Source organism: Manis pentadactyla, chromosome 2, assembly GCF_030020395.1.
Source record: "Manis pentadactyla isolate mManPen7 chromosome 2, mManPen7.hap1, whole genome shotgun sequence".
Classification (NCBI taxonomy): domain Eukaryota; kingdom Metazoa; phylum Chordata; class Mammalia; order Pholidota; family Manidae; genus Manis; species Manis pentadactyla.
The window spans coordinates 154,641,308-154,656,903 of record NC_080020.1 but is presented as its reverse complement, the minus strand read 5'-3'; the positions used below and the strand labels follow the sequence as shown (position 1 = coordinate 154,656,903).

The 15,596-nt window shown below is 42.9% G+C and overlaps 1 gene segment (V, D, J or C); it reads right to left on the bottom strand.

The window, feature by feature from the left end:
* Positions 1-6,026: 6,026 nt before the first annotated feature.
* Positions 6,027-6,810, bottom strand: LOC118909532 (immunoglobulin kappa variable 2D-29-like). The segment is given in 2 exon segments: positions 6,027-6,358; positions 6,736-6,810. Coding segments are annotated over 2 exon segments (381 nt in total).
* Between the last annotated feature and the right edge of the window lie 8,786 nt (positions 6,811-15,596).

Sequence of the window (15,596 nt, the reverse complement as noted above, 5' to 3'; positions counted from 1 at the left end):
TAGAAAATTATATTCCAACTCCATTTTTATAGTTGCATATGCCCTAGAGGATCTCTCATACACATTCCAAAAAAAGTATCGTCATAGCTATGTTGTTGGTAACAGCAGAAACTTGGATAAACAGAAATGTACATGAATAGGAAGATAGATAACCAAACTGTGGCCTATCAGAATGAACTTTTACACAGTGTTTAAATGAATAAATTAGGGTGACATGGATCAGTATGGAGAAATCTCTAAAAGCATAATGTTAGTGAAAAAAGGCAAATGCAGAATAACACAGCTTTAAAACAGGGAGAACAATGCTAGACATTATTGTGGGTTCATGCTTATGTGGTGAAGTGTGAGGCATGCAGAGATAAGATAAATTCAGGAATGTGAGTTCAAGATGGTGATTCTCTGGTGAAGGAAGGAGGAAGGGCAAGGGCAAGGGAATACGAGGAGTAATATCTGTGATTCTATATATTTTTGCATATGAGAGAAGTATAGTATAATAGAAAGGATTTAAAAGAATAGAATTAGACATAAGGCTGCAAACTTTCAGTCAAATACCAGAATGCCCAAAGCTTTTATAGTGGATGAAGGAAGAAGAAGTTTCAGACAGATTTTTTCACTATTCAACAGATTCAAGGAACAGGGCAGGGGTGTGTGGGGTGGGCACTGCCCTGTGGTGGTAGGGGTTTCGTGAGAAACCCTAGGATAAACATACATCAGGGTTTGCTCAGCTTGATTATGAATAGTGCCACCTTTCACTTTCAAAAGTGCCCCAATTTGGAAGGTCAATGATTTGCTCACCGTAACAATAAAGCACCTTTAGCTATGCCTGAGGAGCCAGACATGGGTAGCAGGTACAGGGCTTGCCTGGCAAGACCAGAGGGGCTCATTAGATGAATGAAGAGCTGGACACAGGAGAAATTCAAAAGACCAATAATAGTAGCCAGTCTTCAATAGATCTTTTATCTAAAAATGAGGGTCTCAGGATTCTCACCTCCTAAGAATCATGTCAGATTAGAACAAAGGTCTGAGGTCTTTGAATCTTCTCAAAGACACGGCTGATGCAGTAAAATGGCCTACAGAGCAAACTCACAGACCTGGTTTGTGCAAAAATACACTTGAGTAGTTGATTTGAGACCTGGGGAGTTGTGGCCACAGAATCCATATTTTTTTCCACTTTTCAGGTAACTCTGGCACACGGATCCACAGAAATTTGAAATGAACACCAGAACTCTACAGCTGTGCTATTTTACATAGGCACTTATTACTAATAGCTAGTCTTATATAGTGAACTTAAATCCTCGGGTATCTGTCCTAACCTATCCTCACTTCTTGACTTAATTTAAAGATTTTTCCAGTCTCATTACATACAGCTTACAATCAGTCTCTCCTCTTGGTTAAATTGAAGTGGATGGGTCTCTACGATTAAGACCGAGAAAGGGCTGGAACCCAGGATCTATAACATGCTCCCTCCTAGCCTTGCTGACGCAGCATCCAGGGTGCCCTGAACACAACGTCAGGTCAAAGGACACTTCATTAGTGACCTAAGTCCAAACCCTCATGGGAAACTCTAGCCCTGGTCATTGGGTAGAGGTGTTTTGGCCCTTGATGCAGGTACCTAGCATAGCTCAGGCCCTATCCTGCCCCTCTGTGAGGTAAGAGGCACTGAAAGGCCTGTTTCTGTTCATGTCTCCTTTTCAATTAATAATCTGGAGCGTACTGAACAAAAAGATGGGGTCCTTTTCAGAAAACCCTGATAAATTCAACAATGAGCTCAGGCAAATTACCCAGGGGACAGATGAAAACCCAGCCCTCGTTTATAAATGGCCTTTCAGAGGTGCACAAACACCAGCCCTAACTCCCCTGAGGGCCTTATTCTCCTACCCTCTACTTCATTTGCCAGTCTGACCCAGATATTCCTGAAAAGCTCCAAAAATTAAAAAATGGACCCCAAACACCTCAGAAAGAACTTGTAGACCATGCCTTTAAAGTTTTCAACAATTGGAATTAGCAACAAAAACTCAGAAAAACAGGCTAAAGCCAAGTATCAGATTCTGGCCTCCTAGTTCGACATCCTGCTGACAAGCCCGCAAAAGGCTCCACCCCACACCCTCCTGGCAACTGTTCCCGCTGTGGCAGTCTGGGCCCCGGGGCAAGAGCTTGCCCCATCCCAGGCCTCCTACAAAGCCGCGGCCGCACTGCGCACAGTGGGGTCACTGGAGAGTGGATTGCCCTCTTGGGAAGTCAGCCCCTCCCTTGGGACACATCTAGAGAGGACCTGGCACTCATGGCCTTGTCCTTAGCGACCAATTGACGCGGCCTGGATCCCAAGGCCCCCTCCACAACACCACCAGCGGATCCCCGGGTAACAGTGGTGGTGGCAGAAGTCAGGTTTCTTTCCTGGTCGACACGGGAGCCAGCCTCTCTGTGCTTACTGAATATTCGGGGCCTTTGCTCCCTTCCTCTATGCTGGTCGGTGGAATGAAAGGCTTAATAGAAACTCCAGCCCAGACCCCTCCTTTATATTGTTCCTTGGTCAGTATTACTTTCCCTCTTTCCTTTCTAGTAATCCCCCACTGCCCACCCCACTTCTGGGAAGGGGAATCCTCCACCGCAAGGGGGCAGGGCCTGCGGCCTTGACTGATATGCTCCCAGAGGGAAGCTGCTATCCTGGGAGGGGACAAGACTACTAAAATTCTTATGTTAATTTTGCAGACTTACCCACAGGACTGGTAAGATACTTTCTACCTCTGGATGGTTGTGACCTGATGATGTAGTAAATGGCCTGTTGCTCGGCTACCGCTTCCGCACCTTTAGGCAATAAGCTATCATTGCACTACAGAGAGCTCGGCCCAGTGTTCCGGGCAGAGGCAGAGACGCTAGTGCTCGACCTACCTCTAGGAGAACAAGCTGGGTAATAAACCCTTTCACCCCAAAGAACGTTTATACTGTCAATTTCTTTGGTCACATTGAATCCATAGCCAACTTGCCTGGGGCTGAAATTCACTGGCAAGACAATTAGCCAAGTTGGCAGGGTTCATTGTTGACCAAGGAAAAAAGACAGGCTGCCCTTAAGGGAGGGGTGCCTCAGCGGGCTGCTCCTGTGAATGGGGAGACAGTGGATTGTCCCCCAATGGGTATGTGGTCTGAGGTGGCTTGCCTCCTTGAAGACTGGGCCCCACCCCAGGACTGGAGGCAAGTGGAGGTGACACCTGAGGCAGTAGGGATGGCCCTTGGTATAGTAAGTAAGTCTTTTGAGAGACAGAGTGCCCATGAGGCAGCCGGGACTGTGGGTTGGCTGCTTCTCACAGTATTAAAAAAGTCTACAGAAGAAAAGGACATGCTCCTGAAAAAGACCCAAGAAATGGCGGCATGAGAATGTGAACTGCAAACTTCTGTGGATTCCCTGAAGAAGGAAATGGCACTGATGCGAGAGGAGGCAGCACAAGAACGCTGGCAGCAAGGTGCCATTGAAGAGGTAAAAGAGTCCTTACAGAACAAGACGGCAGCACTGCCAGGGGCTCTGAAGGAGGAAAGGACGAACTCCTGAGGGGAGCACAGGTGGAGGTGGCATGAGAACACCAGCTGCGAAGCACTGAGGTGAAGGTAAGAGAGCTGCTGAAGACTGAGCTAGCATTGCCGCAAGGCACGGTAGAAAAGCTGAACGTTGTAGCAGAGGAGGCACTCAGAGGAGGGGAGAGAAAGGTGCCATCAGCCCCAGAAATGGAGGAGCTGGGGAAGGATGAAGGGGTGGTGCTGGAGGCACTGGCCCCTCCTATACTGAAAGCACACCCAGTGGTTGTAAAGAATATAAAGACCCAGCAGCTGAAAGTTCCCCAAGGAGAGGAGCAGCCCCCTCCCCAGGTTGTGGAGCACTTTATGCTCCGCCCCTATACTCAGGCTGAGCCGGTGGCTATGGGACTGAGGGGTGGATGGAATTGTTCTGTCGGGATCAGAGATGAGCAAGCTGTCTTCCCTGACAGTGCAGCCTGCCGTGAGGCAGCGATTACAAAATGCGAGGTGACACGTACAGTAGCTGAAGCAACAAGAACCCGGAAAGAAATAAGACCTGTTAGTCACAGGAGGAATTTGAGGGGCCTCGTGAGGGTTACGAGGACCCAGATGTGGGTTGATTTGATACAGGCAGGAGTAGATGGAAGGAAATTAGATGGGAAGCCAAATAGGATCTTGCTGGAGCTATGGCAACAACTGAAACCAGAGCAGTAGTTCCAGCCATTAAGACCAAAGAGGCAGAGGTCAGAGACAGAGCTGCAAGTTTGGCCTGTGTGTCTGCAAGACTTTTTGCTGGAGAGCCTGGAGAACAATGTTCAAGCTTCCTTGCACAGGGATCATTGCAGAGGACTGAGGGCACATAGATTGAGAGGAGAGAATCCTGGAGGGGTGGAGTGTGGATAAAATGAGAGTTCCTGTGGCCAGGATTCTCACCTGGCCCTGGTTGACTAGCTCACCACACACCTGTGGGCAATACATTGCTGCTGACTCTATATAAAGAACTCTGCCCAGTGGTTTGGGTGTGACACTGGGTGTGATGGCCAGGCTGCAGGAGAGCAGAGCAGAGGCTGGAGTGGTAGCAGCACCGAGGACAGAGGCCCAGAGGATGGCTGTGCAGGACAGAGGGGCCCAGAGGATGGCTGTGCAGGACAGAGGGGCCCAGAGGACTGCTGTGCAGGCAGAAACGGCTGTGCAGACAGAGGGGCCCAGAGGCAGAGACCGGCTTGCTGCATGCAGCCTCGCTCTGAGTGAATGGGATTCTAGTGACTGACCTGCCACCTGAAAATAAAGTTGGCTATAACCCTTTCACCCCAAGAACGTTTTGCTGTCAGTTTCTTTGGTCACATTGAATCCATAGCAAACTTGCCTGGGGCTGAAACCCATTGGCAAGACAGTCTCATGTCAATTTCATTCTTGGACCGTCTACAAGAACCCTGAAGGATAGAGGAAAGCTTTTCCTCCCCAGTACTAGTACTTCAAAAACCATGAACATGGGTAGATTTTTTCAGCTACTCCATTGAGGACTATAATGTACAATCTTATGCCTGCTGCATAAGGACAAAGAGAGTGGCTAAGAGTACAGTGGAAAAGTGGATGAGAAGAAAATAGTATCTTAAAGCATGAAATATTATCCTGCTGTATGTATACCAGCAGCTGATGAACCAAATGAAACCAGAGATGCATTCGTTTTGTGCTGCCCCTGTGACCACAGGAAAATGAACCACCAACTTCCTCAGGCCTGAGTAAGATGGTTTCATTAACTCTGGGAGTCTCAAAGTGGCCCCTCGTAAGAACTTAAACTTTCTAACTCTACAGTACAAATTAAAATCAAGCTAAAAACTAAACCAAGTGTGTACCCCATCTGCTCTCCTGTGGCATCTGGATTCCTGCTCAAGGACATAAGAAAGAATGTTTGCCTTCCCATAATACCCTTCGGTGACCTGACCTTTTTTCAAGCATCATGTATCTTATATAGATGGTGTACCCTTCTGGAGTTCTGTTTTTTTGCCTGCCTCCTCAAGGATAAAACACCTTCTATAAGACTGTAGCTCCTGGCAACACTTGTATTTGTAGAATTTGTGTCTCCCAGGCTAGTTCTCAGTTTGGCTCACATAAACTCCCTCTTTATTTTAAAGTGACTTTAGTGGTCTTTTTTGTCAATGCCATGCATTGGTCTCATTATGTGGCTGAAAGAAATTAATTGATAAAGGTGTGCAAAGCAGGGAGAATTAACATGGGCTTTTATTCAATTCTCCCTTCTGACATCTCTGGTTGCCCAGTGGCAGCATGGACCCATTTTTCTTTTAGGTTTTATATGTCAAAGCTGTTGCAGCTGTTGGGGTTTCAATATGTGGAGCCCTGAGTGGAGGCACTCAAGGTCCAGAGCCCGCAGCTGCCACCTACTTCCCTGATTCTGCAACCTCTTCCTCTCATTCAGACTCAGAGAATCTATTTTGCTTGCTCAGCGGACAAGCAACGTATTTGTGCAGCTGGGCCACCCCAAAGAGGGAGGTTTGTGTTCAGGGCTGTATCATTGTGGGAGGAAGTTGTGTAGCTTGTACACAGAAATAAACTCCAGCATCATCAGCCTGCACCCTGCTGATCCTGAGAGTGAAATCTGTCCCTGATCCACTGCCCCTGAACCTGTCTGGGACCCCGGACTCCCTGTTGGAAACCCAATAAACCAGGCGCTTTGGAGACTGGCCTGGCTTCTGGAGGAACCAATCAAAATAGGTTTTTCCATCACTGTGTGGGAGGCTCTGACTAGACCTGCAGGAGATGGAGGCTGGCTCTCCGGGGCTGACAGGCAGGGAGAGTGGGGTCTGCGTCAACACAATGTCCCCACCGGATCCTAAAATAATGAGAGAAATACAAGGTTATGTACGAGTAATATGAACAATTTTCATCATTTAACTGGTAATTATTTCAGGCTGAATCACTTTTTGTGTGATTTTGATTCATATACACCAAATACCCAATTTCAAAAACTCACAGAGATTTGTAAGGTACAAATGGCTCTCTAGAATCTCCTACACCTGCCCCTTCTTTCTGTAACAGAGTCTTGTTAATTTTAGGTTCGTCTAATTCTCACAGATTTAAACATGTCATGCCACTTCCCCAAGACCAAGACATATGTATTTAAAAGTGTACAGAATAGACATGGAGAGCAGTGGTGCCCCTGAGCTCAGCCTCCCCACTCCCCTCTCCTCATCTGCCCTCTTTCCTTACCAGGGATCCAGAGCATCAGCAGCCCCAGGAGCTGAGCAGGGAACCCCATTCTGAGAAATGTGTCTGATGAGGCCTGGTAAGTCAGAGCAAGCCTAGAGCTGACCTTTTATCTCAGCCTTGCAGGGAAGGTCCTCCCTGGGGCACAGCATGCAAATCCCCAGGTGGGGGCAGCAGTTTGGAAACAGCCAGGGTGAGTGTGGGAGAACCTCTCAGTGAGCCAAGTGAAATACAGTATCTTCCCTTTTGTAGGTAATTCAATAGAGATAAAGTCCATGCTGCCTGCAGTAGTAGAAAGAAGGATGCAACTGTGGAAGTCAGGATGTGCAGCATGGATGCTACACATGGTTCTGCCCTCTCACAAAGCATCAGAAACAATGACTGCAGAGATATCCTCATGTCAATCTCTGGGAGATCAATGGCCATTGCCCTCGGCTCCCTCCAAACTAATCTTGAGGAGACAGCTCTCACCTCCACTGGAGAGTAAGGGCCTGACAGTTGGCTTGTTCATTATTGTGATGCAAGTGCCAGACATGAAGCTTTCATTGTCTAGGCAGCCACCTCTAAGACAGCTATCTCAAGGAAACACAGTGCCAGCTACAGGACTAGAGAAAGAGCCAGACCACCCCAGCCCTGGGTTTCCTTTGTTTTAATGATCTCCTGTGGCCTGAGATTCCTGGCTTTTGGCCTCTTGTTTTTCTCTTTCAGCACTTTAATTGCTTTAAAGTCCCACTCTGTCTTATATTCACTAATAAAGAGTGAACCCTCAAAACCCTTGGCTCCCCCACCTTTGACCCTGAAATGAGCAGAATCCCAGGAACCTTAGGTATTGCCCCAGGCATCATGTATCCTCCAGGAACTCTGGGTAATAAATTTTGTCTTTCCAAGTTCTCTGAAGGATGTTGAGGGGTGTCTTACAATCGTAAGGATCAAAGGGCTGGCCCAGCTTGAACAGGGGTTCTGAAAGGGGAAATATCTGTGGGGGATTACCTCTAGCCCAGATGAGTGCCCCTAGACATTTCCAGCTGATAGCACCACTATTCATAGGCTTGGGCTAGCACAAAACACCCACTAGTGTTGATTTAGGTGGCTTCTCCCAATAATAGCATGGCCTGGATAGGTGAAGCGTTGTCTGGTGTCTGATGTTACCAGGCTGAACTGTTTTAGAATGATAGACGTGAGGGCTAGACACTGACTTTCCTTGGGACCTAGTGGATTAAACTCCATAAAACACTCAGGTCAGAAGAAACTGATCAGTGGGAAAAAAACTTCTCACAGCTAGAAATGTAAGAGGAAAATGGAAATAATTTTATGCCTCAGGCAGTGAATATGAAATTCCTGTTGACTGGCTGTTATATACTGGTGATTTCCTATCATGCTCACTGGGGAAAAAATTGCAGTATTTCCAGAATCTCTCACCTGGCCTTTGTGCATCTCCACATCAACAGGTGTTTCCAAGGTTGTGATTACAAGGGTTGGGGGAGCGAGGGTATATCTGGCCTGGAGAGGATTGGTGGGGTCCCTCTTTTTACAGCCATGTTGCAAGAGACACGGGAGAGCAGAAGTGGATGACTGCTTGTAATAAATAAATAGATTTCTCCCACTTTATTTCTTCCTTTGACTGATTTTGGCTTCAAAGGTTATTTGCCCTGGGCTGGGAACGTATTTTCCCCCCTGGAGTTATACTTACCTCTCTCTTTCTCCACACACACATACACACACAATCAGATAATTAGAAGAATTTCTAAGTGGGAAAATTCCTTTGAGATGATGGAACAGATTGAACAAAAAGTAATTGTGTAGTATACTATTTTTTTGAATGGTTATAGAAAAATGATTCCTGCATTCATAGCCATGAGTCCACCATTTAAGAGTAGATCCCATATGTTAGAATAATAGGAACTAGATCCACTTTGTTAATGTCTCAGTATAACCTGGAGCTATGACTGACGTTTTCCTAGGCCTTCATCAGAGATGGTCAGTGGAAAAGGGTGCTGGGCCAGAGCTGCTCAGGGGCATTAATTTCAGACTTCCTGCCTCCAGAGCTGAGAATAAATCTATGTTGTTTCCAGCCATCAAGTGTGTGGTACTTTATTAAGGCAGCCCTGTGAAATAAATGTACCCACTATCTAACATGGAAACCTAAACTGTGAGAAAATGAACAGTAATGAAAACTCTGTCATGTTTTCTTTTATTATAGATCAGTTCCTGAAAAGGCTACTTTTATACAGTGTTGTAATTACAAATTAAGATGCTTGAATTCCAGAGAATGGTTATTGTCTGTGAAATTAACAAAAAACCTTTAATAGCCCCCATTTCTGATTGTTGGTTTATGCCACAATCTGTGTCCCTGAAATATACAGAAAATGTCATATAAATATATTTCCTGGCCAGAAAAAGGCTTTGATATTTTCCTTTATTACCTGAAGATTGAAAGTGTATTTCTAATTCTAGAAAAGAATCTGTCTCCTTTAAACCATGCTGTGGCCTGAACAAGAAAACTGATTGGCAGTCAAAGCTGGTCCCTCTACACTGGTCACCAATAAGAAGGGTTAGTCAAGAGGTGTAAGTGGGTCAGGTGGGAACAGGCCTCTGTATTTCTCTAATTTTGACCATAGTCAACAGAATGAGAAAGGACTTGTATAGGTGGGTTTTACTGTAGTTTTGTCTCTGTTGCCAAATGCTGTTAGTTTGGGTTCCAAATATGAGCCAGTCTGTGGTCTGCATGACTTAAAAGACAGTCTAGTTGGTATAACAGCTTGTATTTGTTATCCTGGAGTCAGAGATTGTTGAGAGGAGAGTGTGAAATTGTTACACATTCTGTGGACTTTGATCTATAAACTTTGTCACCACAAATAGTCAAAACTCACATTCTTCAGGCCAAGACTGGAGATACACAAAAGACTGACCCCCTGACTGGGCGCAAATGCAGTTTCTTCCCAATTAAAAGTGCGACTTTCTTGGAAATTGAAGAAGACACAAACAAATGGAGGGATATTCCTTGTTCAGGGATCAGAAGAATTTATGTCATTAAAATTCCCATACTACCCAAAGCTATCTATAGTCTATGCCACCCCTATTAAAATTCCAATGGCATTTTCCACAGAAATAGGAAAAACAATGCTAAAATTTATACAGATCCACAGACCCCTCAAATGGCCAAATCAATCCTGGGGAAGAAGTATCAAGCCAGATGCATCATACTACCTCATTTGAAACCATACTGCATAGCTGTAATAGTTAAAACAGTATGGCATTGGCATCAAAATAGACACATAGACCCACAGAACAGAATACAGAGCCCAGAAACAAACTCCCATTTACATGGTCCATTAATATCTGACAAGAAAGCCAAGAACACTCAAAGTGGAAAGAATAGCCTCCTCAATAAGTGGTGTTGGAAAACTGGATAACCACATGCAGCAAACCGAAATCAGATCCCTACTTACACCACTCACAAAAGCAACCTGAAAGGGATTAAAGACTTAATCATGTAAGATATGCCTTGCATAAAACTGCAAAACTTCTAAAGAAACCATGAGGAAAAAGCCCTTTGATACTGGCCTAGGCAATGATATTTTTGGATATGACAACAACAATACAGGAACAGAAGCAAAAATCAGCAAGTGGGACTACCTCAGTCTCAAATGCTTCTGCACAGCCAAAGAAACCATCAGCAAAATGAAAAGGTAGTCTACAGAATGGGAGAAAATATTGGCCAAGTGTATATTTGATAAAAGATTATTATCCAAAATATATCAACCAATTATTCAATTCAATAATAGAAAAAACAATTTGATTTAAAAAATGGGCAGAGGAAATGAACATACATTTTTCCAAAGAAGATGTGCAAATGGTCGACATGTACCTGAAAAGATACTCAGTGTCACTAGTCATCAGGAGAATGTCAATCAAAACCACAGCAGGGTTTCACCTTACCCCATGAGAATGACTACCATCAAGAAGACAAGGAATATTAAACATTGGCAAGGATGTGCAGAAAAGGGAACCCTTGTACACTGTTGGCAGGAATGTAAATTGGTGCAACCACTATGGAAAAGAATATGGAGGTTACTAAAAAAATGGAAATGGAGCTACCATATGATCCAGCAATTCCATTTCTGAGTGTATTTTCAAGGAAATGAAAACAGGTCATCAGGGATCCACACTCTCAGGTTTATTGCAACATTATTCACAATAGCTAAGATATGGAAACAATCTCAGTTTTCATCAATGGATGAACAGATAAAGAGGTGGTGGTACATATATACAATGGATATTATGTAGAGAACAAAGGACATTCTGACATCTGTGACAACATGGATGGACTTTGAGGTCATTATGCCCAATGGGAATAAGTCAGACAGGGAAAGACAAATATTGTGTACTATACGTGGAATCTAAAAGAGCTGAACTCATAAAAACGGACAGTAGTATGGTGGTTATCAGGGGCCAGGGGTGGGGAAACTGGAGAGATGTTGTTTAGGGGTATGTTAACCTTAAAAATAAAATACATAGTTATTTTACCAGCAAAATGAGCCTATCTGGGAATAGCATAGAAATTCCAATTCAAGACAAGCAAAGTACGGCAAACCATAGGCAAGTCCAAGGAGACAAGGAGAAGGTCAGCTTTTCTCAGCTTTAAGGAGGAAATGAACAGTGTTGTTTTGAACAAAAGTTCAATGGGGAAGAACAAGAGTTTGTGATTGTGTTTGAGATTGTGGCAGTTTCTCACTGGCTGCAAGCAGCTGGGGCAGGAAGGGCTTCTTTTTCTTAAAAGCAGAAGATAAAATTCCTATGTGAAAAGTGTTCTCCCTTGTCAAGGTAAGAATTACCTTCTTTCTTCCTGCTGGTTATGCAGGCTGCAAGGAGAGCGGTTTGTGCATAACAGCGCCCCCTTCAGGGCTTCTGGACTCCATTTTATTTACTCATTGATCTGAATAAAGTTGATGTACAATATTATATTGGTTTCAGATGTACAACATAGTTTCTAGATAATTATATACATTACTAGATGCTTGCTACTGTAAGTATAGTTACCACGTTACCATACCATGATACTACAGTGCTACTGGTTCTATTGTCTATGTGGTACTTCCATTTCTATGACTAATTTGCAATTCACAGTTTGTACCTTTTAATCTGCTTCACCTATCTTACCCACTCTTCCCCCACTTCCCTTTGGTAACCAACAGTCTGTTGTCAATACTTATGGGTCTATTCTCTTTTTGATTGTTTTGTTTTCTAGGTTCCACATATAAATGAAATCATATGGTATTTGTCTTTCTCTGCCTGGCTTATTTCACTTAGCATGATACCCTCTAGGTCCAATGAGGTTTTCTTTATTCATGGTCACAGGTACAAACTTGCAACTAGTAGAAAAATAAGTCCTGGAGCTAATGCACAAAATAGTGATTATAGTCAATGATACTGTAGAATAATCTTCAAAGTTGCTAAGATACTAGATATCTTAACTGCTTTCACCACGAAAAGGAAAAAATAATTGTACAAAAAGATAGAATTGTTGGCTTACCCTGTGGTGGCCAACATATTGCCATATATAAATGTATCAAATCAACACAGTGAACACCTTAAACTTGCACAATGTTGTATGTCAAGTATATCTTAATTTAAATAAACAGTGCTATTGGCTTCATATATAGAGAATAGTGTTAATTCAATGGAATGAATGTGACAAAGAGCTTGAATGTGATAATGATGGCTGTAAAAGTGCTACATGCATGCTACTTAAGAGAACAGTGTTACTTCAGGAAATCCAGTGTGGGAAAGCCATTCTGCAGTGTATACAGGGAGGTGTTCAAAACACATGTGAGAAAGATGGTTAGAAGAGTGAATAATAAAAAAAGAAGAGAAAGAAAAGTGAGACTTTCTCCTTGCATGAGAATTGAGATGCAGCCACATAGCAGAGAGTTCTCCCAACTGCACATGGGCCGCAATGGATTCCTGGAGCTTCTGGGACCTGTGATTGAAGCTGGCTATCTTTTTTAAATAACTGCAGGATGTCATCCACTAGGGGATAAATTTATGATAAATGTTCTGGTTTACTATGAGCTCAGGAAATCCCTATGGATGGGTGTGTCTTCTGAGTTTGTTTGTTCTCTCTAAACCGAGGGGGAAGCATGTATGTTTAGCTGGTTGACTTCCTTTTTTTTTTTTATATTAAGGTAGCACTGATATACACTCTTATGAAGGTTTCACATGAAAAACATTGAACATTGTGGTTACTACATTGACCCATATTATCAAGTCCCCCCCATACCCCATTGAAGTCACTGTCCATCAGTTTGGTAAGATGCCACAGAGTCACTACTTGTTTTCTCTGAGTTACACTGTCTTCCCCATGACCCCACACACACCATGTGTACCAATCATAATACCCCTCAATCCCCTTCTCCCTCCCTTTGCACCCACCCTCTCCCACCCCTCCCCTTTGATAATTGCTAGTCCCTTCTTGGGTTCTGTGAGTCTGCTGCTGTTTTGTTCCTTAATTTTTGCTTCGTTGTTATACTCCACAAATGAGAGAAATCATATGGTGCTGTCTTTCACCGCCTGGCTTATTTCACTGAACATAATACCCTCTAGCTCCATCCACATTGTTGCAAATGGAAGGATTTGTTTTCTTCTTATGGCTGAATAATATTCCATTGTGTATATATGCTTCCATATCTTGGCTATTGTAGATAGTGCTGTGATAAACACAGGAGTGCATATGTCTTTAAATTCCTAGGAGTGAAATTCCTGGGTCAAATGGTATTTCTACTTTTAGATTCTGAGGAACCTCCATACTGATTTCCACAATAGTTGAACTAGTTTACATTCCCACCAGCAGTGTAGGAGGGTTCCCCTTTGTCCGCATCCTCACCAGCATTTGTTGTTTCTTGTCTTTTGGATGTTGGCCATCCTAACAGGTGTGAGGTGATATCTCATTGTGGTTTTAATTTGCATTTCCCTGATAATTAGCAGTGTGGAGCATCTTTTCATGAGCCTGTTGGCCATCTGAATTTCTTCTCTGGAGAAGTGTCTCCACCCATTTTTAAATAGGATTATTTAGTTTTTGGGTGTTGAGGCATGTGAGTTCTTTATATATTTTGGATGTTAAACCCTTGTTGGATATGTCGTTTATGAATATATTCTCCCATACTGTAGGATACCTTTTTGTTCTACTGATGTAGTCCTTTGCTGTACAGAAGCTTTTTGGTTTGATGTAGTCCCATTTGTTCATTTTTGCTTTTGTTTCCCTTGCCCAAGGAGATGTGTTCAAGAAAAAGTTGCTCATGTTTATATTCAAGAGATTTTTGCCTATGTTTTCTTCTAAGAGTTTTATGGTTTCATGACTTGCATTCAAGTCTTTGATCCATTTCAAGTTTACTTTTGTGTATGGGGTTAGACAATAATCCAGTTTCATTTTCTTACATGTGGCTGTCCAGTTTTGCCAATACCAGTTGTTGAAGAGGCTGGCACTTCCCCATTATATATCCATGGCTCCTTTATCATATATTAATTGACCATGTATGGTTTGGTTTATATCAGGGCTCTCTAGTCTGTTCCATTGGTCTATGGGTCTGTTCTTGTGCCAGTACCACATTGTCTTGATTACTGTGGCTTTGTAGTAGAGCTTGAAGTTGGGGAGCATAATTCCCCCTGCTTCATTCTTCCTTCTCAGGATTGCTTTGGCTATTCAAGGTCTTTTGTGGTTCCATATGAATTTTAGGACGATTTTCTCTAGTTCGTTGAATAATGCTGTTGCTATTTCGATAGGAATTACATTGAATCTATAGATTGCTTTAGGCAGGATGGCCATTTTGACAATATTAATTCTTCCTATCCATGAGCATGGGATGTGTTTCCATTTATTGGTATCTTCTTTAATTTCTCTCATGAGTGTCTTGTAGTTTTCAGAGTACAGGTCTTTCACTTCCTTGGTTAGGTTTATTCCTAGGTATTTTATTCTTTTTGATGCAATTGTGATTGGGATTGTTTTCCTGATTTCTCTCTCTGTTAGTTTATTGTTAGTGTATAGGAATGCCACCAATTTCTGTGTATTAATTTTGTATCCTGAAACTTTGCTGAATTCATATGTTAGTTCTAGTAGTTTTGGAGTAGATTCTTTAGGGTTTTTTATGTACAATATCATGTCATCTGCAAACAGGGACAGTTTAACTTCTTCCTTTCCAATCTGGATGCCTTTTATTTCTTTGTGTTGTCTGATTGCTGTGGCTAGGACCTCCAGTACTATGTTGAATAGAAGTGGGGAGAGTGGGCATCCTTGTCTTGTTCCCGATCTTAAAGGAAAAGCTTTCAGCTTCTCACTGTTAAGTATAATGTTGGCTGTGGGTTTGTCATATATGGCCTTTATTATGTTGAGATACTTGCCCTCCATACCCATTTTGTTGAGAGTTTTTATCATGAATGGATGTTGAATTTTGGCAAATGCTTTTTCAGCATCTATGGAGATGATTATGTGGTTTTTGTCCTTCTTTTTGTTGATGTAGTGGATGATGTTGGTGGATTTTCGAATGTTGTACCATCCATGCATCCTTGGAATAAATCCAACTTGATCATGATGGATGATCTTTTTGATGTATTTTTGAATTTGGTTTGCTAATATTTTGTTGAGTATTTTTACATCTATGTTCATCAGGGATATTGGTCTGTAATTTTCTTTTTTAGTGGTGTCTTTGCCTGGTTTTAGTATTAGAGTGATGTTGGCCTCACAGAATGAGTTTGGAAGTATTCCCTCCTCTTCTATTTTTTGGAAAACTTTAAGGAGAATGGGTATTAGATCTTCACTAAATGTTTGATAAAATTCAGCAGTGAAGCCATCTGGTCCAGGGGTTTTGTTC